Genomic DNA, 23,969 nt, shown 5'->3' with positions numbered 1-23,969 from the left:
AACTAGACATGTAGAATGGTGTCCAGAATTCTTTAGCAAATGTGAGTTACAAATGCACATTTTTGCCTTTTTTTTTCTTTTTTTATTTTCCATTTTAGAGTCAGAGCTGCATTGTACATGTTTGCCTTTTTTTGTTTTCTAAGTACTGTTTACCATTTGCTGAGAGCATAAGGTCGGGTTCTGTTCTAGTCTCCTGTTTCTCCAGCATTTCACAGACTGTTCCACGGAACGAGTTCCATAGGTGGCTCAGAGGAGCTTCCTGAGAGTAAGAGGGAGGGGATTTCACGGCCAGATACAGTCGGGGAGAGCTAGGTTGCAGCGAGGCAAGCAGATTTTTTTGGCTGTAAGACTTCTCAGAGCTTTTTAATATGTGTTGTGACTTCCAAGTAGAGTGACGGAAGCCAGCACTTCCCAAACCTCCTTGATCACGGAATGCTTCTTGGGGAGCACTTGCGGCCCAGTGTCCCACTGTTCGTCCCCCAATATCCAGTAAATCAATTCTATTTCCTAAATAGCTCTAGAATTCACCCACCTCTTTCCAAGCTCACAACCACGATCCAATTCAAGCCACCACGTTTCTCACTAATTGAGACCTTAATTGGTCCACTGTGTATCAGTCAAGGTCCCAGCAGAAAACAGGTGGCGCACTCAAACGGAGTCGTTGGAAGAGAAGTTAATAAAGAGGCAGGAGTTTAGGGAACGGCAGTGCCCGCCGGGGCTGGTTACAGCAGGAATCATTAGTTCTAGGCCTGAAGGGACTGGGAGGAGTTGCCTGCGCGATGGGAGGTGATGCAGGAGCTGCCTGACAGGCGCCAGCTCACAGTGACCTGGCGGGATCCACCCTAACTTCACCTGCGTCCAGACATCCATCTCCCGAGGTGCCTCCCATGGCGGAACCAACCGGAAGCTAGAGACAGAGCTGCAGCCCCTGTGGCCGGCTTTCCCAGGGCACCGGGCGGGGGTGGAGAGTGGGTCTGGAGGGACAAAGAGAAGATACACGGCACGGCCTGTTTGAGCTTAGCCTCGCCGCCCACATCCATCCTCCACATTTCCAGAGCCCACATCTCTCCTCGCTCTTCTTCAAACCCATCAGCATCCCCCGTTACACTTGGAATAGAATCAGCAGTTCAGGACCAGCTCACGCGAGCTGTTGGCGTCTCCTCCCAACTGTGCATTCAGTGACTGATGACATCAAGCTGTGGGGAAGTATTTATACCGCACAATTGGCAAATGCTACTAATCAGGGCATTCCTTTCTTTAACTGAGCTGCATATCTTAAGATAAAAATATTCTATATAAAATTTTTTTGGTTGCAACTCAGGAAGTGTTTTTCTCCATTAAACAATTTCCACTGAAAAAGCTTGGAAGCAATGACTGACCTAGTGGTGAGGAGCTGTCCTAGCACCCAGACCATAGTCTCCAAATACCACGTCCCCTAATAGTCACCGGGGCTCCTCGGAGAAGTGGCTGCTTCCAGGTCTGCGGTGAGAAGTGTAACAAGGTGAGGCCAGAACATCGTGTACCAGCAAGCGAAGGAACTATCAGAGACGACTGGGCCATGTCAGAAGGACCCCACAGTAGCCATGAAGGTATTTCTATTGGCCAAAGAGAGGACAGTTTCAGCATTAATGTATATACATATGCATGTATGTATGTATATACATGCGTTGGATTGAAAGACATCACATATATTAAAAGTCCAGGAGTTCATGCTTTTTAAAAAACCTCACTGGTCACCTTCAGAAGATGCTAGGGAACCAATTATTCCTGAAAACTGGTAAATAAAGCTAGAAAATGAATCATTCATCATCTTTTCCAATATTAATGTTCTAAAAAGCAACAAAATAGTTGATGAGAGGAAATTATTTTTAGAAGAATTCTGTTAAATGAAGAAAGAATGATATCACCATTTTGCAACCCCTAATAAGAAATCTAGGCCGCCGTTGCCAGTGGCTGCTGAGTCCAGGTGGTGTGTGGGGAAAAGCTGCTGGGAAACTGCCATGAACTGGTTAAGCTGGCAACGTCTGAATCAGTGGTCAGTCTTCACATCATAAAGATATTCATGTAAGCCCCCGATGTGACGTAATAGGAATCCTGAAATACTCTTGCCGACAGTTTGAAACCGAGTCTGATCCACAAGGATGAAATGAGAAACCCAGCATGAGATTCTACAGGATCAAACTCAAATAAATTGCAAGGAAAAAAAGAATTTGTAGATTTTAGAGACTTACAACTAAATGTAATGTGTGGATCTTGCTAGGCACCTGATGCAAACATATAAACCGTTTAAACTGTTAAAAGATGAATGGGGAAATTTACATAATGACTGCATATTTGATATTTTAAAATTCTTAATGTTTAGGTGTGATAATGGTATGGGGATTTTTGTAAAGTCCTTATCTGTGAGTGGAGTCACACGCCAGGTGCTGTCAGCGTCCGAGGCTGTCACGGTGCACGGTGAGATGTGATGCCGCATCCCTGGCCTCGGCCCACTGGGAGCCGGGAGCGCCCCCTTCCTCAGGCCACACAAAAATACCTCCCAACGTGGCCGAATGTCTCCTGGGAACTGGTCCCCGTTGAGAAAGCTGTGTTGGGAGATATGTACGGAAGTATTTGTGGTTGAAATGATGCCATAGCCGGGATTTGTCAAAACAGCCCACAGGGGCGAGGGTGGAGGTGACACGAGTCTGACCATGCGTTGGTAACTGGAGAGGCCGGAGGTGGACAAACGGGAGTTCATCATACTGTTCCCTCTGCTTATATGTCAAAAGTTTTCCATACTAAGTGTAAAAATTGTAGTGCCAAGTATTAAAATATTTCTATTTCCCCAAAGCATCTTAGCATATTTGAATAAACGAGTCATCTTTAAGTCAAACGGTTATGAGTGTAATTAAGTCATTTAAAAAGTCTTGGCAAAGCCCTTGTCTACTTTCCAAGTTCTGAGAAAAATAGATGATCTAATGATTAGATAATAAATTATTCTCCAAATTGAGTAATTTTGTTTTTAACAGAATTGAAGGACCTCATCATGTTATAATTTATTATAAATCATTGAGGGTTTTTTGGATATTTCCTAAGAAACGGGTGACATTCCTACAATAAAACACCTCAATGTTTCTCAGAGCTTACATTTATAGAAATGAAAAGTAGGAAAAGAGTTGGTCATGAGCCTTAACTCATAGCAAATTTATCCATAAAATTTTAAACCTTCATTTTACAACACCTTCATTTGTCTCAATAAGAAATGCATTTCAAAGATCTTTTAGAATTCTACCTCAAGACAATATATTTCGTTACTATGATGACATATGTACTAACAATAAATGTAAGCGTGCAAAATGTTTTTCTGGATTTATAGCCTTATGGTCACAGAAAATAAATTTTAATTTTTGTTACAGATGAATCAAAAGTAAGACATGCTTTAAAATATTATATTAGGATAAAATTCTGTGAGAGAAGTGGACTAGAAATATGAGTTTAAAGAGAAAAAAAGTTGTAAAATTTCCAACTGGCCAAGAGCTTTGTTCATGCACTTTTAAAAGTGAATGATAGTGGATTCCATTTGCTATTTTTATGGGCTAATTTTTATCCTGAAATTCACATTGTTGGCAGTTATACACATTACAACTTAAACATAAAAATTTAGTTGTCAAATTTAAATGTGTGAAGGGATATCTGAGTTTTCTCAAATTCTTTTCAGGGTTACACAGGCAAAGGTGTGGCCAGCATGGCTGTGACAGCTCCAGTCCCCTTTATTCACTGTGCCTGCTAGTGTCACTCCAGCTTCCGTCGTACTCTGACTTCCCTTTGTCTCGTTCTCCTTGTTTGATATTATCATACCTTAATAAGCACCTAACTCCCTTGATTCCTTTGCAGACCGTAGAGCACAAGTTATAAAAAGTATTTCAGGTTTCAATAACAAACCTACCAGACAGCATCACCTCCCGTGAGAACAGACTCCGAGGGGCGACTTGCGCGAGGTCTCACCACAGGGACAGTTGCTTCTTACCTCCCCGCTTGCTCAGAGTCGTGTGGGGTCACCCCCAGCCACCTGCACAAACCATTGTCACCTCCGATTTTTCGTTTTATTTTAGAAGTGTTCCGTTTGCCCTCTTATTTCACACTGTCACTAATTTTCTAATGGCGACTCCAGCCAGTTTACAAACACAACAGGATGCATAAAGACGTTTACATTTGTAAGTAGGCTGCCCTCTGACCCCGAGGAAGCCACTTTCGCTGTTTACTTTTTCCACACCCAATTTCCCCCAGTCTTTTCTGGTAATTCGCATGTAACACAGGATAGAAGCGCCCGGCGGGCACACCCGCCCACGTGCTCAGCACCCAGCGAGCTGTCCACGGCGTGTTAAATGCCACTGCCGTTGTCAACTTCCAGCCACGAGCCCGTCAGAATTAAGTGCCATTATGTTTGCTTCCCCTCACCCCCTTGCTTGTATGTTGAAGATACCTTAAGCATGTAATAGAAGGATACTTTGTAAACGAGGTCAGGTAAGGATATTTTAAGTTTAAAAATGGTACACTCAACATTAAAAATCACTTTGAGATATTCAGTGACTTGATAGTGGAATTGCGTTTGCTCCTTTAAAAGACTGTAAAGGAAGGGGTTGTTTTCTGTTGTAGTTCTAACTATTAAGTCTCACTGTAGTTGACACTGTTTAGCAGGAACTGCTAACAATGAAACTGAGAAAAATAAACACAAACATGAACAAATGACCTTTTATTTCATACAGAGATACAAAGGCAATTGTGTGCAGCACAGTCCAGACTCTCGGGAGGAAGTAAATTCATGGTAAATGTCATAATGGCTGCTTGAAGAGAAGGTCAAAGAAGGAGAGATGAGACAGAGAATACTACAGCTAATAAATAAAATCTGTAAGCCACGTGGTGTGGGCGCCACAACTTGAGTTAGGGATTCTCTATGCTCTTAGTAATTCTAGAGTCGTCATCACATCAACATTCTTGAAGTGCATTTTGTGCTATTTTGCAGTGGAAGTTTCTCATTAAGGGAACTATAATCCTTACAAATAATTGAATCATTTTATTAAAGGAGTTACAAACTTTGCTGATTATTATCTGTCTGGATGTGGCCTGTGAGACGGATACCCTCTTTTAAGGAAACAGGGTTGACACACTTGGTCGGTCCCAGTTTTCGAGGTGATGCTAGTTGTAATAGCATATTCTTTTAAGCTGAGAAAAATGTTTACTAAAATAACTGTCTTCCAAAATACAGCAAAAACCGAGGGCAGGGTACTGGTGAGCCCTTCCCCGCGCTGCGCGCTGGGGCTGAGGAAACGATCTCACAGCAACTTCTCCGGCACCTACACTTGTAATAGGGACACGCAGCACTTTGTTATTAATTAAAACAGTTTATTGGCTTTAAATATACATCAGCAAATTTTTAAATGTATATTAAGTTTTATGATAAAAGAACACTGAACCAAAACATCAAAGGAAATAGAGGCTCAGTAGCATGATTTTAATGTATTTTCCTGGATAAACATTTTTTTCAAAAATAAGTATACATGACTTTTTATCCATGAACAAAATCTTCCTAAATTCAATGTTTAGAAATGAATTAATTTTGACTAGGCCCAGAACACTGGGGTTCATAAAATAAAGGCATAATGTGGGTAGCAAAAGAGGAGAAAGAAACGGGGGAAATTTATTTTAATCTCAAGTGTGACGTGGGTTGGCTGGTTTTGTTTGGTTTTGTTTTAGACTATTTAAGGCAGGATTCTCTCTGCAACCCTGTAGATAAATCCTAGTGTTTTAGCTATAAAAGTTTTAAGAGTTCAGATATACAGATAAACCAATTTTTTAAAAAACTCTTTTCTTAAGAGTATTCTAAAGGCTTTTGTAGCATTATATAAATCTTTAAAATTCCTATTACCCACATTTTAAGAAATAAATCTATGCTTTAATAAGGCACTCAAGATATAAAACAGTTAAGAAAACAATTACATTCTATGCCAGGGCGAACCCCTTCCTCCGCTGTGAGGGCGGAGAGGACCGTCTCCGAGAACTGAGTCGATCTCTGTGCACCAGTAAGAACGGGCGGGTGCCTCAGCCCGTTCTGAATTTACCAAAACAGCCAAATTTTATCAGTGAGATTCCCTCATCCACTGGTGAGGGAGTCACACAAATGGAATTGCTGAAACTTGATGGTGAAATTTAAAAACGGTATCTCCTTTTTTTCTAGAAATGCTTCCTTTGAACACAGAACGGTGACTTGCATTAGCTCCTGCCCATAGAGGTAAACAGAATGGAAAAGAACCAATGATCCCCCACATACTTCAATCTTACTGATGGGACAGAAATATAACGGAACTTCGCTTCTAAAGGACAACCTAGTAAGTGTTGATAATTGGCCTTTTAGCTGTGCATCTCATATGTATGTGTGTTCCTGGTGCTAACAGTTCCCCTTCTGAATAACAAGAATTCAAGTCCTACTGTCCCCACCGCTAATTAAAACAAACATTAAAGCTTACGATACAGCAATGCAACCTCTAAGACTGTAACAACAGAGAGATTTTACTGGAGGTTCCACACTTTCCTAAGTGATGGAAGAAAATGAAGGATCCAGAAAGGTCAGACTAAGCCTGAAACAAAATTTCACTATGAAGAAAGGACAACGAATGTCCGGTCAGAGCAGAGCAGGTAACAGTGTGGCGTCAGGAGTGTAGCAGACGGAGGCATGGCTGCCGGCGGGGCCGTGCCCCCAGGGAGTGAAGGAGGAGCCCAGACAGGCCGCCGTGGGTGCTCCTTCCCTTCCTCGTCCCCGGCCGGCAGCAAATGATCAATTACTTCCCGTAGAACTTCTTGTTGAGAAGGAAGATCAGAAGGTTGACATTTACCTTAGCTCTGTCAAATAATTTCATGACTGCGACGCCTTCATATTGTAGCTGCAGTAGGTCCTGTTCAAAAAAAACATTTTGACAGTTAAGTCTGCGGAACAGGCAAAGAAAGGACGCGATGTGGGGAGGCTCCGGGCGGAGGGAGGCGAGCCTCTGTGCCAGATGTGACGTGGGCGAGAGAAAGTCCCCAGCTGGGAGCTGCCACCGCACAGCCACCCGAGAGCTGGAGCAACGGGCACGTTGACCGATGTGATCCGCTGGTTAATTTGGAGTTGGGAAGTCATGTTGTTCATATCAAAATACACAAAACAGGGAAAGAGAAAGAGGCACGCTCAGGTGTCACACACACCTAAGCTTTTTATTTCAGAAGTTACAATGACATTTTCCCATTTCATCTACGTTATGGGTCACCAATTTTAATAAATCTGGAAAAGGTGAAGGCATTTCAACCTGCGATGACATACACTAACCATTAAACACGAGACAAGGCTAGTAATGTTGTCTCAGTACTATCTACTGGCTTCTTCATTTCTGGTTCACTTGAGAAAGCTTTTCTACCCTGAAGGCAAGCGGAAAAGACGACTTCACATTCATTAGGCGGCCACCATGAGCTTGGCAACACAGCACATTGGATGGTATCTTGTTAAGTCCACACAAAATTCTACGAGGTGCGACCATCCAGCTTTAAAGATGAGCCAGCGAGGCTCAGAGATGCTGAACAACCTGCCCAACAGAACAGAGTCGGACGTGGCGAGTCCCGAGCCAGCCGCAAAGCGCCCGCTCTTCCCGCCACTGCCCAGAACAAGCTCGGCAGCTCCGGGTGGTCTCACCCCCGAACGTCGGAAGAGCGGTGAGGGAGAAGGCAGGAGGCAAAGGGCTTGAGGGGGCCCCAAAAGTCCAACCAATTCGTCTTCTGGAAAAATCCTGGCAGCCCCAGGAAAGCTGGGATATGTCACCTGTGCCCAGCATGATCCCACACGCCCGGCAGTCGCTCCACATGCATGAATTTGTACATGAGTGAACACATTACCTTGGGCAGACCGGCTGCCTAATAGAATTGGGGAAACTGAGGAAATAAGAGCATCGTTTTTGCGTGTGAAGTGCTTTAGCTTGCTACGTGCGTCACAGAATCCTCTCCCGTTTGTTCGGCTACCATGTTCTAAAGGCCTACTGGTCACCGAGAAGGAAACAAAAGGACTGAGGAGTTCGGCGTTTCGGGGAGGCGAGGCGAGTCAGTCAACACCCCCTGTAAACAGAGGGTGTCTCTAAGGGCCGCCGAAGCAGAGGGGAAACCTCTACACCGGCGTGGCCGGGGAGGCTTTCGGGGGCAGCGCACAGGCGAGCGCTCAACTAGCGAGGGAACGACAAAGGCGGGGCGTGAGACGCCCAGACGCGCCTGCGCAGAGGGGCGCCCGCGCGGGGCGAGCGCGGGGCAGACCGGCGGGCGCCGCGCACCAAGCTGACCGGGTCCGGACACTACCTGGGAACCCGCGCTGGCCCTGAGGTTTTTTTAATGTGCAAAAACTTTCAAAATAAAAATTAGTGCTCTTTATGCTACAAAAGAGGCCGGGCGCAGTGGCTCACGCCTGTCATCCCAGCAGAGGTGGGCAGATCGTTTGAGCTCAGGAGTTCGAGACCAGCCTGAGCAAGAGCGAGACCCCCATCTCTACAAAAAATAGAAAGAAATTATCTGGACAGCTAAAATTATATATATAGAAAAAATTAGCCGGGCATGGTGGCGCATGCCTGTAGTCCCAGCTACTCGGGAGGCTGAGGCAGGAGGATCGCTTGAGCCCAGGAGTCTGAGGTTGCTGTGGGCTGGGCTGACGCCATGGCACTCACTCTAGCCCGGGCAACAGAGCGAGACTCTGTCTCAAAAAAAAAAAAAAGGAATCACAGCAGAGTTCTTTTTGAATTTAAGATGCAATTTAGTTTACAAAAAAAAATTTACACACACCTTGTCAGAAGTGCATCTGGCCTTTAAGTGCCTATAACGTACCTACAGCAACTCAAAATGAGAAAAAAGATTTCAACCCACTAAGTAGGCTCCCAATTTTGCGCCGTCAACACTTGTCCTTAGGCGCTCGGCTCATTTCAGCTGCACCGCTAGGCAGAGGCTGCAGATAGACGCTTTCCGAAAACGTGCACAACTCGAGAGCTCTGCGGAGCCGCCGAGCAGACCCGACGCCGAAACCCTCAGCCCTTGCCCCGCGTGGAGCCGCGCCCGCCGACCGTGGCCAGCCTTCCCCGAGCGGGTCTCCTGGTTACCTGCCCCTCCGACCGTGACAAGAGCCGCACCCGGAAAGCTGCTGGGCCCACGGGGCAAACCCACCTGGTAATGTAACATAAAGGTCTCCATTTGAACGCCCATGAATTTGGCTTTCACTTCAAAGTCTCCAACTTCTTCTGTTGGACTGATTTCAAAGATAACATTTTTAAACCTGTTGAAACAAAACATCATAAGGGTGTGGTTTCTGTTTGCATATAAAAATCCTGTGAAACGGGGGAAGGAGACGAACCGAGTCTAAGGGTGCAAAGGGGCAGAGAATACAAGTCTGAAGTACTTCTGCAGGCAAACAGCGTGGGCTGCCACCAAGCGTGGGCTGCCACCAAGCGTCATCTGCTCAGGACTTGCAGAGAGGAGCGCCAGCCGCTGCCCGCAGCACTGCATTCTACTGAAAGAGGAACACTGAGGAATGCTACAAGTGGCCCGTGATGGGATGACATCCGGGGATTTTCTTGGCCTTCCACGTGGCTGGCCACTAATGAGACCTAATGGTAAAAGGAGAAAAAGGAAGAAATTGGGCTGGAAGGAGAGGCTGTGTGCTTGAATGCATGCATCTTCAAGGATTGGGAGAAGCACGTAAGTAAACAAAAGGCAGTCAGTACCACAACAACAAACGGTGGAGGTTTTCTGGAAAGAGCAGATACTATGTATATAAATGTGCTGAGAATAACCAGAGATAAATTTCTATTAAGAATATTTAAGGTATCATTCATTCTCAACATGTTACATGCCAGGACATTTTATAGCACCAGAAGAAGGAAAGATTACGCTGTTCCCCACGTGATGAAAGTGTATCACCCCAGAACACAACTGTGGAGTTCCCTTGCGTACTACGAACAGAGCTGAGAACCACGAAAGAGGCAAAAGAGGCCACCGAGAAGCTAAAAGAGAGGTCACAAAGTCCACGCACTGACACACGCGCACTTCACTCAAATGGAGCACCTCCCGGTTATTCCTTAAAGATGTTTATTTTAAGTGATAAATTATTTTAACAGAATCGGTTGGCCAATTGGTTTCTGAGCCCATAGAAACAAATTAAAAAGAAGTTAGAGAGGCAATTAGAGGAAGGCACTTGAACAGCAGTGGAAAATAAGGACCAAAAAAAGGGAAGAGATAATAAATATTATGAGACAGAGTTTTAAAAAATCCATAAAGTATTCAACAAAAAGCCCACAGAAAATAAAACAAAACAAAGAGGCCGGGCACAGTGGCTCACGCCTATAATCCTAGCAATCTGGGAGGCTGAGGCGGGAGGATCGCTTGACCTCAGTTCAAGACCAGCCTGAGCAAGAGTGAGACCCTGTCTCTACTAAAAATAGAAAAATCAGCCAGGTGTCGTGGCACGTGCCTGTAGTCCCAGCTACTCGGGAGGCTGCGGCAGAAGGATCAATTGAGCCCAGGAGTGAGGTTGCTATGAGCTATGATGATGCTACTGTACTTTATCCTGGGCGACAGAGCAAGACTCTGTCTCAAAAAATAAATAAATAAATAAAAAATAAAGACTAAGGCCCCCAATTGAAAAACTGACCAGAGAAAATATAGATAATAAGCCATGTTTAAAAAAACAAAACAAAAATAACCCTCAACAAGAAATCTAAGAAATACAAGTTATCAAAAAGACAAAAAAACTACTGAATTCAAAAACATCAAAAATTATATTATTATTCAATAGTAGCAAGGAAGTAGTGAGACGAGTACTTTCATACACACTTCAGATTATTGGTAAAAGTTTTGGCAAATACATATAAGTTTAAAATTTTTCTCAAGCACTCTGAAAACAGTATGCCAGGCTCCTCAAAAAATTAAAAACAGAGTATATGGTCCAGCAACCCACTTTGGAGCGTACGTCCCAAAGCACTGGAAGCAGGAAGCTGAAGAGATACCTGCATGTCCACGTTCACGGCAGCGCCATTTACCGTGGCCAAGCCAGGGGATCGCCCCAAACGTCCACCAGGGTGGATAAAGCACGCCTGGTGTGACACAGCCAGCCTTACGGAGGAAAGAAGTCCTGGCACATGCCACAACGTGGGTGAACCTTGAGGACATCATGCTAGGTAGAACAAGCCAGTCCCAAGACAACTAGTATGTGATGCCACTCGTGTGAGGAAACTGAGCAGTAAAACGCACAGAAACAGAAAGCAGAGCTGCGGTGCAGGGGCGGGGCAGGGGCAGGGGCGGGGCGCGGGGGGCGGGGCCGCTGTTCAGCGGGCGCAGAGTTTGTTTGCTGAACTCCTGCGGATCTGTCGCACAGCAGTGTGAATCTACTGAACACTACTGAACTGCACCCTTGAAAAGGGTGACGATGGTAAATTTTATGTATTTTTATAATTAAAAAATTATTTTTCTTTTCACATCAGATAGGTAACGTGCCAATGTCCTAACAAGGTTTGAGGGAGACACATCTCACACGTGAGCATGAAAACCCAATCATCACATTCACGAACTACAAAAGGATCATAAAAAAATTTTTTAGACTCTGGCCAGAAATTCCGTTTTTAGGCATCTATTATTTTTTAAAAATCGAAAGATCAAAGATTTACATATAAAGGTATTATCACGTGCATAATGATGTAAAAAGTAAAGTCCATTTAAGTGTTATACAATAGGTGAATGATTAAAATATAGAATATTACGTAGTCATTAAAATGACTACATATGAAAAATGCTTCCGACAATGTTGTGAGAAAAGGTTGGATACATGACTATCAACACTACCCGGGTTTACGATGAAGAACAGTGAGCAGGTAGCTCAGCGTGTGGGTGGGATCATCCTTACGTGACCAGGGCACGGAAGGAAACAGACTGAAATGCCATCAGTGGGTATCTCTGGCCTGCAGGATTATAGGTGCTTTCTCCTCATGCTTTGCCATATTTTCACACCTTGATAATGAATATATATTATTTTTAGAATCAGAAAAATGTAAACCTTTCTTTTTTAAAAAATGTCCTTTTTTATCAGACACAAGAGGAGAAAGCTCAGTGGCCCAAGTTCACAGGGCTGACTGGGTAGGTGCTCAATTAATGCTTGCTGATGCCGCTGGGCCCAGGACCCACGGGAAGACATCTGGTCACACCTGCGAGCTAAGAAAAGAAAAGAGGCGAAGTCCCTGGTTCCCAGCCACAAGTGGAATAAACTAAACTCCTCTTATTGTTACTCTTCCTTATTCTTGGTTCAGACACAGAAGAAATCCAAGGAATGGCTTCCTGCTTTAGAGAGGAAAAATTAAGGCCGGGTGTGGTGGCTCACACCTGTAATCCTAGCACTCTGGGAGGCCGAGGCGGGTGGACTGTTTGAGCTCAGGAGTTCGAGACCAGCCTGAGCAAGAGCGAGACCCCGTCTCTACTAAAAATAGAAAGAAATTAGCTGGACAACTAAAAATATATATAGAAAAAATTAGCCGGGCATAGTGGTGCAAGCTTGTAGTCCCAGCTGCTGGGGAGGCTGAGGCAGTAGGATCGCTTGAGCCCAGGAGTCTGAGGTTGCTGTGAGCTAGGCTGATGCCATGGCACTCTAGCCCAGGCAACAGAGTGAGACTCTGTCTCAGAAAAAAAAAAAAAAAAAGAGAGAGTTAAAATTAAGATCAGACCCCAATAAACAGATGTGAACATGCCCTGAGACAAATGCTTCACAAAACAAGGAAAAGAAATACTTTCTCTTTATGACAGACATTAATTCTGAGTATGAGGCCTAACTCTGCACATAAAAATATATAAATACATAAGAAAATATTAAAAGTAACCATCCGAAAAAGAGAAATAAAAGCAAGAAGATAAAAATGTGATAAATGCAGAAATAAAAAATCAACTAATAAAGTAAAAAAATACTCACTGATTCACTTGCAGGTCCTCAATTTCCAGTAGAACCCCTTTTTCGTGTAGTCTTGCTGCCGTGTATTTCAGAGAAATCTTTTTGCTTTTCTTTCCTTTCATTTCCCTGGGCTTTTTGGAGACCCTGTAAAAATTACATCATGTCACTTTCTGTAAGTAACCATCTACGATGCATCTTCACCGTTGATAATTCAAGGAACTGAGGTCAGAAAACAAACTCCCTACACAAGCATAAGTAACGTACCAATTCTAAAATGGCAAATAAATGTTAGGGTTAGCCTAAGCAATATCTCTGCAAAACAGGGGAGACATTACTAAATTGCTTTTATCTTTATTGAACTTGAGAACACTCTTGTGAATTTCAGTGTCTTAACCCTTCTATCTCCTTCTGGCAGTCTAAGCCCCTAACCCATAAGTGCGAGCTTCACACGCCAGCTGAGGGAATGGCACCAAATGCCGGGTGAAGTCAGTCTAAGCCCCTCAGCTGTGTAGGGAAAAAATAAAAATAACTTCAAATAAATAATTTTTTTCTTTTTGAGACAGAGTCTTGCTCTGTAGCCCTGGCTAGAGTGCAGTGGTGTATCACAGCTTACTGCAACCTTACACTCTAGGACTCAAGTGATCCTCCTGCCTCACCCTCCTGAGTAGCTGGGACTACAGGCCTGTGCCACCACGCCTGGCTAATATTTTTACTTTTTGTAGAGACGGGGTCTCACTATGTTGTCCAGGCTGGTCACGAATGCACAGATTTTTATCCAGCCATTACATTTCCAGGAATTTATCTTCAGAAATACGCTCACATTTGCAAAATGACATATGAACAAGAGGTTGTTACAGAATGTTTTATAATAAACTGGAAACAAATGTTCAGCAAGGGAAAATTGATTACATAAATTGTAATATCTATCTATACAATGGAATTGTATGTGGCCATTAACAAAGAAATACAAATCTAACTCTGTCTGCTTAGAAGGCCTATAAGCAAAGACGACTCTGGCAACGAGCACTCTGGCAACGAGCACTCTGGCAATGAGCATACCTAGTGTCTAGATCTTGGTTCTAAATATCATTCTTCTCTTTTTTTTTTTTTTTGAGACAGAGTCTCACTCTGTTGCCCGGGCTAGAGTGAGTGCCGTGGCGTCAGCCTAGCTCACAGCAACCTCAAACTTCTGGGCTCAAGCGATCCTACTGCCTCAGCCTCCCGAGTAGCTGGGACTACAGGCATGCGCCACCATGCCCGGCTAATTTTTTCTATATATATATTTTAGTTGGCCATATAATTTCTTTCTACTTTTAGTAGAGACGGGGGTCTCACTCTTGCTCAGGCTGGTCTCGAACTCCTGACCTCGAGCGATCCACCCGCCTCGGCCTCCCAGAGTGCTAGGATTACAGGCGTGAGCCACCACGCCCGGCCAAAACATCATTCTTCATTAAAAGCAACCAGGGATGTTTGGGGCAATAGTTCATTCTGGGCCTGGGGAGGGAAACTACAGGTGGAACATGAAACATCTTAAGTCAGAAAGTCAGGAAGTGCACAAAGAATGGCAGGGACATGTCACAAGGTCACAGGAGCCAGCTCTGCAAGCTGGGTGAGATGGGTCTGGTTTTCGTGCCTTCCCATCTGCCTGAGCGACCACAGGGAGTCTCGGGGAGGGAGAGGAAAGGACAATGTGATTTAGGAGTGAGCGAGCCAGTGAGAGGGGAAGCAGATGTGGCAAACTGTTAAAAACAGGTGAATCTAGGTGAAGGGTACATGGCTGTTTCTTATTCTATTCCTTCAGTCCTTCTGAGACTTGAAAACTCTTGAATAGTTAGGAGTGAAAAATAAACTAACCCTACGAGTAGAACCTGATCTTATCACCTCACCCCTCTGGGTTTTCAGGTCCCTCCCTGTAAAATGGGCACGCTGATGGCTCGTGGCCAGTGCCAGCAAGGCCGTGCCAGACTGTCCTCAGCACCTGGGACAAAGTTGGAGTCTGTGATCCTCTCCCCAGAAGGTAGAGAGGAGCCAGGAATCTAAATTTTCATAATATTCCTTAAGTGATTCTGAGGCACACCCAGGTTTGGGACCACTAGATGTTCTCCTTTCCATGATTCTAGGGCCAAGAAGAGACCTGGGAAGAAGGGATGCTTAGCTATGTATTATTTACGTCATATACTAACGAATGGACTAGTCAATTATACAAACAATTAAATGCAAAATAAAGGACTAACGCAATAAATAGACCCAGTGTGTTAGGTAAAAATTTCCAAAGTCACTTCGGTTGCCTCTACTTATTTTTCCCCACCCTAATTCTTTCCCCTGATATCTATTCTTTGAAAAAAAAAAAAAATACTCACTTGCCCTTGCTGGCTAAGTTATCCAAACAGGTTTTGATATAGCTTTTGTAGTAATCCACCTGCTCCCCATAAAAGGTGGCCTTAGAGTTCAGAGCAGCATATGTTTGCTGTAATTTCACCAGTTCAGCCTTCCTCCTCTGTCGGTATCTCCTCTGATTCCGAATGTCCTGAAACACAGTTATTAGGAAAATAAGAACAGATGTCATATGCTTCTTGAATCATCCTAACATTAGAACCCAGTGGTGCTTAACTCTGCCTTGAATATGACCATGCATTCTTAACAGGTCATCTGTGTTCACAAATTAATAGAGAAATTCAGATAATTCTTTTTCCCATTTGTATCTTCTAGTGGGGAAAAATGTGTTACTTTCAGACTTACACATTTTTAGAATTTACTTACAAGGCTGGTTCAGACCTCTTAAATATGTTGTTGGGATGGGGAGAAAAAGAGAATCGTAACACAGTGATCACCAAGTCCCCAAGTGTGCGTGGCGTTATCTCACCGCAACAGCAGAGACTCCTAAACTCTCACCACCGAAGCCATTCGCTTGAAATGATTTGCACAAATCAAGGACTACTGTGAATTTATTTTTCACAGTAATCATGAAAAATATCTGGAAGAATTCTCTAAGGCCAAAGTCCAATGCAGCCATCGGAGGCTCTAGTGAGGGTCTTCTCCCTATTAATTTAGGCCATAGAATAAGCCACCTCCGGACAGGCAAGGCCCTCGGGACAGAGTCAGAAGTGGCTTCTCAGCAGGCAGGGCACCGACTGCCTGTGAACTGAGGCTGTGCTGTTATCTGAACAGCTGCTGTCTCCACTGTCTCTTTATGAGCCTCTCAAACAGCTTTAAACGAGGCCAGGCCATCTCTGTCCCCCAAATGCAGTACCCTGGCAATGTCGTTGATCAGTTCCTGGTATTTGTTCTTTGGGTCCACAGTTCCAAGCTCCGTTAGCTTCTTCAAACCTGTGTGGATCTTCTGTTTCTTCTCCTGAAGAGTGAGGTTGCCATCTTCCTTTCCAGACTTTGGCTTTTTCATCTTATCAGGAGTTTTGGCATCACGCATGGCCCGTCTCTGCATGGCCCTCTGATGTTCTGCTTCCTACAGATGAGAAAAAGAAGTTCCTGGCAAGTTCGCCACACTAAACCTTAGCTTCAATTTACGTAACATATCTGCACCTGAATTTCTTTTGTTCTTAAACTCCATCCTGGAAGCAGAGGGGAACAAATCTTGCCCCCTGCTAAATGACAGATGAGAAACTGCATAAAACAGAGGCAGATCTCTTTCCATCTAGAAGCGATTACATCCCTGAAATCACACAACTTCTTAGGGCTTCTTTCCTGGACTCTGGGTACGACTGGGTGATTGGACTCCACTATCAAATCTCTCATCACATTTTGAGACACAAAAGCCCTTTAATTGTATTCCAAACGCAGCTCTGTGAATGTTATAACTGCACTAAGGCAACACCAGTACTCAGTAAACCCTTGCTAATTCTTTTTACTACCTTGTCCAGGCTGAATCATGCTCAAACCTTCCTGCTGCTTTCGAACATGCTGCAAATGCCACGATCTCAACAAGGAAAAACCTCCCCTTGATCCTGACATCTTTCCCAGTCACCATCTGATATTTGCTGTCCCCGTTTAGAAAATGATCTGCACTTGCTGTTCCATTCTTTCAGCACTTTCTTCTCTCTTTAACTCCTTACTGGCTTCTGTACCTACTGCTCTCATCACCGGTTACCATTCCCTCACCCCAAATCCAGTGCCTTTTCTTTCATGCATTTTCTTCTTGCCCTAAGCATGGGTTGGGTACTTCCAGTGACTCAGGGCCATTTCTCTGTTCACTCTCAGTTTGTCAATGACAGCCTCCCTGTTGACAGATCCCAATCTTTGTGGCTAAGGCTCCAGTGCCATATTTTGGGCTGTTTGCACTAGGATGTTTACATTTGGAATGGCTTATAGTTCAGACTTGTAATTCCTCCCAAATTGGAACAATTTCCTTTCCTAATATGCCTCTTTCCTCTAGTGTCAACACTACTCTTTTCAGTTCCTGGTTATACCTCTTTCCTTGCCCCTCACACACATCTAATCAATAACCAGTCAGAGCATCTAAAAGCTGAGAGCTGTCACGTGTCTTCTGTGCAGCCTTAAGAGTTTTCCAGAGGCACCACAGGGTCCCAGAGGGCTGGGTTCCAGACGCCCCATTCTTGGAGCTACCATAGTAGCTCCGACTTTACCTGCTTTGTATACTGGGCTTCTAAGAAAGTTGTCATTTAATGAAACAGATTCCCATGCTTAAAATTTAAAAATGAAAGACCTGACCTACTTTCTCATTTGACAAATGAGAAACAGGGGTCTCAGACATGCAGTGACTCACCCAACCCTTCCCATTGCCATGCTCCACTCCCCAAGCCCCCTGGACCTTATCGCACACCTGGATGACTCAACTGATGGCACTGCCCAATTAATTAACATTAAAAGGTCTCCAAGCCTATGAAGGCGCTACTCCTTATCTCTGCAGTGCCGGATTTATATTTCACAGTGATCTCAGTAATGGGGTGCCTGTGCTTCACTTCTCACCACTCACCCCCACCTACACTTTCATCTGGTCAGGTCCTGCTTGTTTCTCCTTTGCACCTTTGTCCACACAGGCTCTCCTGCCTAGCATGTCCTCTCCTATGTGCATACCCAAATCCTACCTATTCTTTGTAAGTTTGGTTCAAGTTCCAAATTTTTTAAAAAATAGAGATGGTCTCTGTCACCCAAGCCAGGGTACAGAGTCCCGATCATGGTTCACAGCAACCTCCAACTCCTGGACTCAAGCGATCCTCCCACCTCAGCCTCCCAATAGCTGGGACTACAGGCACGCACCACCGTGCCAGGCTAATTTTTAAACTTTTTGTGGAGACGAGGTCTTGCTATGTTGCCCAGGCTGCTCTCAAACTCCTGGCCTCAAACAATCCTCCCACCTCATCCTCCCAAAATGCTGGGATTACAGATGTAAGCCACAGTGCCTGGACCTTTTTTTTCTTTTTTAATAGACAGAGTCTCTCACTGTATTGCCCAGGCTGGAGTGCAGATGCTATTCACCAGCACGATCATAGCATAGTATGGCCTCAAACTCCTGGTCTCAAGTGATCTGCCTGCCTCGACCCAGAGTAGCTGGGAATACAGGCATGTGCCACCGCACCTGGCAAGTTCTACTTCTTTTATGAAGCCTTCCCAATGCATTACTCTGCATTGGCCTCTTTCCTGAAACTTCTATCATTTGTATAGTCAATACCATAGTTAATTTTTAATGGTCTTATCATTATTTCAGGTATATATGTCGTATTTCCCCAACAAGATTATGAGTTCATTTAGTTTAGGAGCCACACTCTGCATTTTTCTTCTACCCACCAAAGCACTTAATAGAATTCCACCTATATAATATTCAATGAATTACAGTCAGCCCTCTGCATTCATGGATTCAACTGACTCTGGATCAAAAATATTTGAAAAAAGGCTGGGCGTGGTGCTTCATGCCTGTAATCCTAGCACTCTGGGAGCCAAAGTGGGAGGATGGCTGAGGTCAGGAGCGTGAGACCAGCCTCACCAAGAGTGAGACCTGGTCACCATGAAAACAGAAAAATTAGCTGGGCGTTGTGTCATGTGCCTCAACGCCAAGTCCCAGCTACTTGGGAGGCTAAGCAGGAAGATCGCTTGAGCCCAGGAGTTTGAGGCTGCAGTGAGCTATGGTGACACCACTGTACTCTAGCCAGAGCAACAGAGTGAGACTCTCAAAACAAACAAAAAACCAAAAAAACTTTGGAAAAAAAAAAAACAACCAATGAAAAATAACAAAAAATATTACAAATTAAAAACCAATACAGCATAACAACAATTTGCATAGCATTTACACTACATTAGGCATAAATAGTCTAGAGACGATTTAAAATACACAGGAGAGTACAGACAGGTTATATGTAAATAAGGGACTTGAGCATCCTCGGGTTTTGGTAGCGGCAGGAGGTGCGGGTGGGGGCTATTTGGGTCCTGGAGCTAATCCCCTGCACTGGATGGACTCACTGAATCTGCCCCAGGTTAGATGAATACATGCACACTCTCTGCATGTAAGCGCCAGTAGTGAGCTTCATGTGCTAAGAACATCTCCTTCTGGATTTAGGAACCAGTAACTTTCTCAGACGAGCCCTAACTACCACCAGGCTCCAATTACGTCCATGCTCACCCCCAGGCTACCACCTCTTACCTGCGTCTCCCCTCCTTTAACGCTGGCACGCCTATCACAGGAGAGCTTATCTACCTTATGAAGGAACGCATTAAATCCTAAATTTTACCTGTTCGTTCGTGGCTGGTGTTTCTAGGATTTCAGTCAAGGTCTCTCCTGGTTGGAACCGGATGACATCCACAATTAAACGTTTTGTGCTGAAATGAAAAAAGTATTTAAACATTAGCAGGTGGGCCGGGCGCAGTGGCTCATGCCTGTCATCCTAGCACTCTGGGAGCCAAGGCGGGAAGATCGCTTGAGGTCAGGAGTTTGAGAACAGCCTCACCAAGAGTGAGACCCCATCCCTACTAAAAATAGAAAGAAATCAGCCAGGTAACCAAAAATAGAAAAACTAGCCGGGCATGGTGGCGCATGCCTGTAGTGTCCCAGCTACTCGGGAGGCTGAGGCAGGAGGATCGCTTGAGCCCAGGAGTTTGAGGTTGCTGTGAGCTAGGCTGACGCCATGGCACTACTAGCCCGCGCAACAGAGCAAGACTCTGCCTCAAAAAGGGAAAAAAAGAAAAAAAAGGAAAAAAGAAATAAATATTCCCAGGTGTTCTAGCTCCTCACAAGTGGACCTAAGCAGCAGCAGTACTAACGCCACCTCACAGAGGTCCCATGAGCAGCTGCTAATATACGGTACTCAAGGCCCAAGGCTTGAGTTAATCGTGCATATAATATAAGCAACTATAGAACAGAGCAGGTACCACGGTTAGGATTTCTAAGATTTAAATTTCATTTTAGCATATTAGCGAAATAAGGCAGAGAGGTCCTGTATCAAGTACAGTATGTGACGTCACCAGAGCTATGATGACTGTGAAAGGCCAGGATGACCGACTCAGGTGCCACTGAGCAGGCTCACTCACCAGAGCCAAGCGATCTCTGGATCACACTTCGCTCTCCTGCTTTGCATACTCACTTCAGCAAGATGGTCCGAGCATCCATTTCTGCATTCTCATCTCCGGGCACATCAAACTTGTTGGTCAGCGTGAGAGATACTTCTGTCTTAGCCAGTGCCTCCTTATTTGGGTCATTTAAATTGCCAGAACTTTCCCCTGAGGTTTTGGAAGGGTAGAACAAGTACAATTAAAGGAGATATTGGGGGGAAATAATACCACTAAAAGATGCAAATCTAAGATGATACTTAAATAAGCCAACACGTGCAATATGGCAAGAACACTCTTTACTGAGAAATGAAAGAAAGTATTAAGCCAAATGGTAAAAGCAAAGGATGAGCAATAAAATAATTTCAAAAATAAGTGACAAATCACTTCAACACTGTAATATCAATTCTCTCTCAAAGCACCCTTTTCCTTTGCAGGACTTATAATGTCTTGTTTTATAATTATATGTGCATCTGTATTTTAAATGATCTCTTCCACGGACTTCAGTTCCTCATAGACAGGGACCACCTCTGTTTTGTCTCCCAATCTACACCCAGAGTTCGGTACAGGACAGAAACAGGAGGTGACCATTACAGCACTCCTCTGTCACGTTCCCTCTCACCATCTGGGCAGTTAAGTCAGAACTTACCTATGAGGGACTCGATGGTGGGCACCTCGCCAAGGTCGTCCAGCAGCTCGTGGATGGGATCGTTGTGCTCTGGAGCGATGGCGTCCTGGTGATCTAACAGGAGCTGCACCAACACCCAATGATCAATTCCATGTCCACACTCAACTCTCTACCCCTGACCCCTGCCCACACTGCCTAGCAGTGACCTGCACAGAAGAGGTTAGACAGAAAAGCCCCTATAGTCAGAGAACTGGCAAGCCAATCCTCAGGAAATTAACTCCCCAAAATCAATATACTATATAAAGCACCACACTGGGCTTTGTTGAAGAACATATATGTTATGAAGGATGGAGAGAAAAGACTGGTACTCTCTTAACCTCATGGCCATAAGGATTCAAATGTTCCCTGTTTAAGGAAGAACAATGAAACCCACAGAGTTCAATACCTGAAGTCATCAACGTACCCTACAACCTGTTCAAATAACTCACATTCAGACTTTTATTTAATGTTTCCAGTGTACAGCATCTTTTAATTCATAGAAAAGTATACCCAACCGATGCTATCATATCTTAGCAGCACTCAATAAAGCCTTCCAGATGCCATCATCCCAGGGGACGTCCTCAGAAATAATAGTACCTGAAATTTCATTTACGTTTCACATGTGTCCTCATTTCCTGTTCTACATGTCCCCAAAGGTGAAAGAAATGAATCATTTGAAAGATCTGAAGAGGGAGCACCCAAGGGAAAGACCCACTCCAAGGCTACACAGAGGAAGAAGCTGGCATTGTTGGCCATGTTAGAAAAATGACGCAGAGGGCTGGGGTAAAAAAGAAAGAGCAGTAAAAACATTATTTTAACAAGCCACTACTAGAGTGTGTGGACTTTGGAGCCCAGTGCTGGGGATTCCGATTCAGTAGGCCTATGGCAGGGTCCAAGAAACTTCATTTTTAACTATCAGCCCATGTAATTCTGACACAGGTGGCCCGGGTAGAACTTGTAGAAACTTAGCAGTAGATATTGTTAAGAATAATAAGCAAAGGAAGAGAGACAACAAGGAGAGGTGGTGTCAGTAAGATCACAGGAAGGTGAGATAACTTGGTTTCCAGAGATGATAAGCAGCAGCCAGGGAAGGTAATTAAGGACAGAGCAACAGAATTAAGTAATTAAAGAAAAACACTTACAGTGTGGGTGTTGATGATTTCACCAATGGAGATGTAGATAACTGGTTTGGTGAGGGTTACCAAGTCGGAGTACTCATCCACATTAAATTTATCCTGAAGCTCTGGGACATCACAGGCAGTTTGGAAAAACCGCCTGAAAATAAACACAGGAGGCAGCCCCCCAACAAGGGACATACTCATGAGAAACTGGCAAGAGGACACTCCACAAGCCCATCATGCAATGATTTCAAACAGAAGCCAGTCGAGACAGTTAATTCTAGACAAAGTACTACATGTTCACTTGACGGCCTTGGGATAGCGACTGATAACTTCTCTCTCTACCTGGTTTTACAGTGTTAGTTCTACCCACAGGAACCACTGAACTGTAATTTAAAACATTTCTCAGACACCGGAGCCATCAGGAGAAGCAACTCTCACTCTGTAACAGTGCGACGAGGCACTGAATACAAAACCAGAAGTTAATTTGCAAATATTAAAAGCACTCTCCAATTCTTCTCTGATTATCAAGTAACACGTGCCTAATGCATAACCATTGTTTTTATGTTAACTATTGTCTGTTTCATATGAAAATCCTCTTCAAAATAAATGTATCATCTTCTGGGGCCCTGAGCACGTCAAACACGCATCCTACATGGCAGTGCAGGGGAAGCCAGGGGTGGTATTTAATCTTGTCTTTCCCTGGGAGGTAAAAACATACCCACGGAACCTTTTGAGTACCCTGCACCTTTCCCCTTACCTGAACTTCTGGTAGGACTGGGAAAGATACTCATTAATGATGCTTAGGTGAGCATTATCTCCCAGAAACATCTTATTGGAGGCAGCGTGCTGCAGCATCTTTGCGATGGAGCCCAGGTTCCGGCGTTGGTCTGTGGTCAGCTGGCCTCCTGCCGACAGGTCGATGATGTCAAATGCATCAGGAGCAACAATGGCTGGATTCATGTATCGATAGTAAAGCAAGTTGCCAATGATCTGGAACGGATGGCACAGAAAGATGAGTATGAAAAACCACACCATCAAGTAAGCCACAAATGACTTTGCTAGCAAAGAAAACCAGAAAATGCAGTCCTGTGAGGAAAAAATAAATAAAAATACACGCACACATGCACACATGCAAACACACTTTCTCTCAAGGCCTAGATAAAACCACCAATCATCCCTTTGTTGGATGTGGTTAAAAAAAAAAAAGAAAGAAAGAAAGAGAACAGAACTGAAAACCACTACCAGTAATTAACGAAAGCAGATTCAGAAGGTAAAAATGACAGGCTCAAAGTCTGTTATCAAGCATTTGGGGGCATCTTTTGTTCACATATCACAGTAGCAAATGAGGCTGCTGTCATCTACGTGCACTTTTTACTTGCACACAGGTGGGCTTTCGTTATAAGAACCTAATGAGCATAGTTAAAATAAGTCCTTAAACACGACCTAATTAGCACAGTGCAACCTGTCCAACCCCCATCACCCTCATGCTGCAGACTTCAAAGGCCAAGTTCATGCCTTTGAAATTAAATTCACTCAACACACATCTCTTCCACAGAAGAATTCGGGGGCAGTCACAGCATTTCCCCTAGAGTTCATTCAGAAAAAATAAAATTAATTCACCTGAACAGAAAGTCTAGAATCGAGGCCTCACTGTAGGAAAGCACAGAACTAGGAGAGAGAAGAAAAAAGCATTCAGATT

General features: G+C 44.2%; 1 protein-coding gene and 1 non-coding gene across 2 annotated transcripts in view; both read right to left on the bottom strand.

Moving 5' to 3' along the window:
- Positions 1–4,720: 4,720 nt before the first annotated feature.
- IQGAP1 (IQ motif containing GTPase activating protein 1) overlaps positions 4,721–23,969 on the bottom strand; it is a 97,748-nt gene continuing 78,499 nt past the window's right edge. Inside the window, exons 29-38 of the mRNA XM_069466585.1 lie at positions 23,028–23,260; positions 22,292–22,424; positions 21,132–21,234; positions 20,518–20,653; positions 19,669–19,756; positions 16,218–16,430; positions 15,328–15,494; positions 12,989–13,111; positions 9,205–9,313; positions 4,721–6,932 (exon numbers count right to left, since the gene is read on the bottom strand). Of these exons, the coding sequence (XP_069322686.1) occupies positions 6,819–6,932; positions 9,205–9,313; positions 12,989–13,111; positions 15,328–15,494; positions 16,218–16,430; positions 19,669–19,756; positions 20,518–20,653; positions 21,132–21,234; positions 22,292–22,424; positions 23,028–23,260 (1,419 nt within the window). The 3' untranslated portion in view covers positions 4,721–6,818. The remainder of the gene's footprint in view (positions 6,933–9,204; positions 9,314–12,988; positions 13,112–15,327; positions 15,495–16,217; positions 16,431–19,668; positions 19,757–20,517; positions 20,654–21,131; positions 21,235–22,291; positions 22,425–23,027; positions 23,261–23,969) is intronic.
- On the bottom strand, positions 11,511–11,614 carry LOC138382297 (small nucleolar RNA U13). The gene has a single exon (XR_011233384.1). It is a non-coding gene; the product is annotated as a small nucleolar RNA U13 (small nucleolar RNA).

The sequence above is a fragment of the Eulemur rufifrons genome, chromosome 3, assembly GCF_041146395.1.
Source record: "Eulemur rufifrons isolate Redbay chromosome 3, OSU_ERuf_1, whole genome shotgun sequence".
Taxonomy (NCBI): Eukaryota; Metazoa; Chordata; class Mammalia; order Primates; family Lemuridae; genus Eulemur; species Eulemur rufifrons.
The sequence above is the reverse complement of the archived record's forward strand: the minus strand, read 5'-3'. Positions and strand labels throughout refer to the sequence as shown.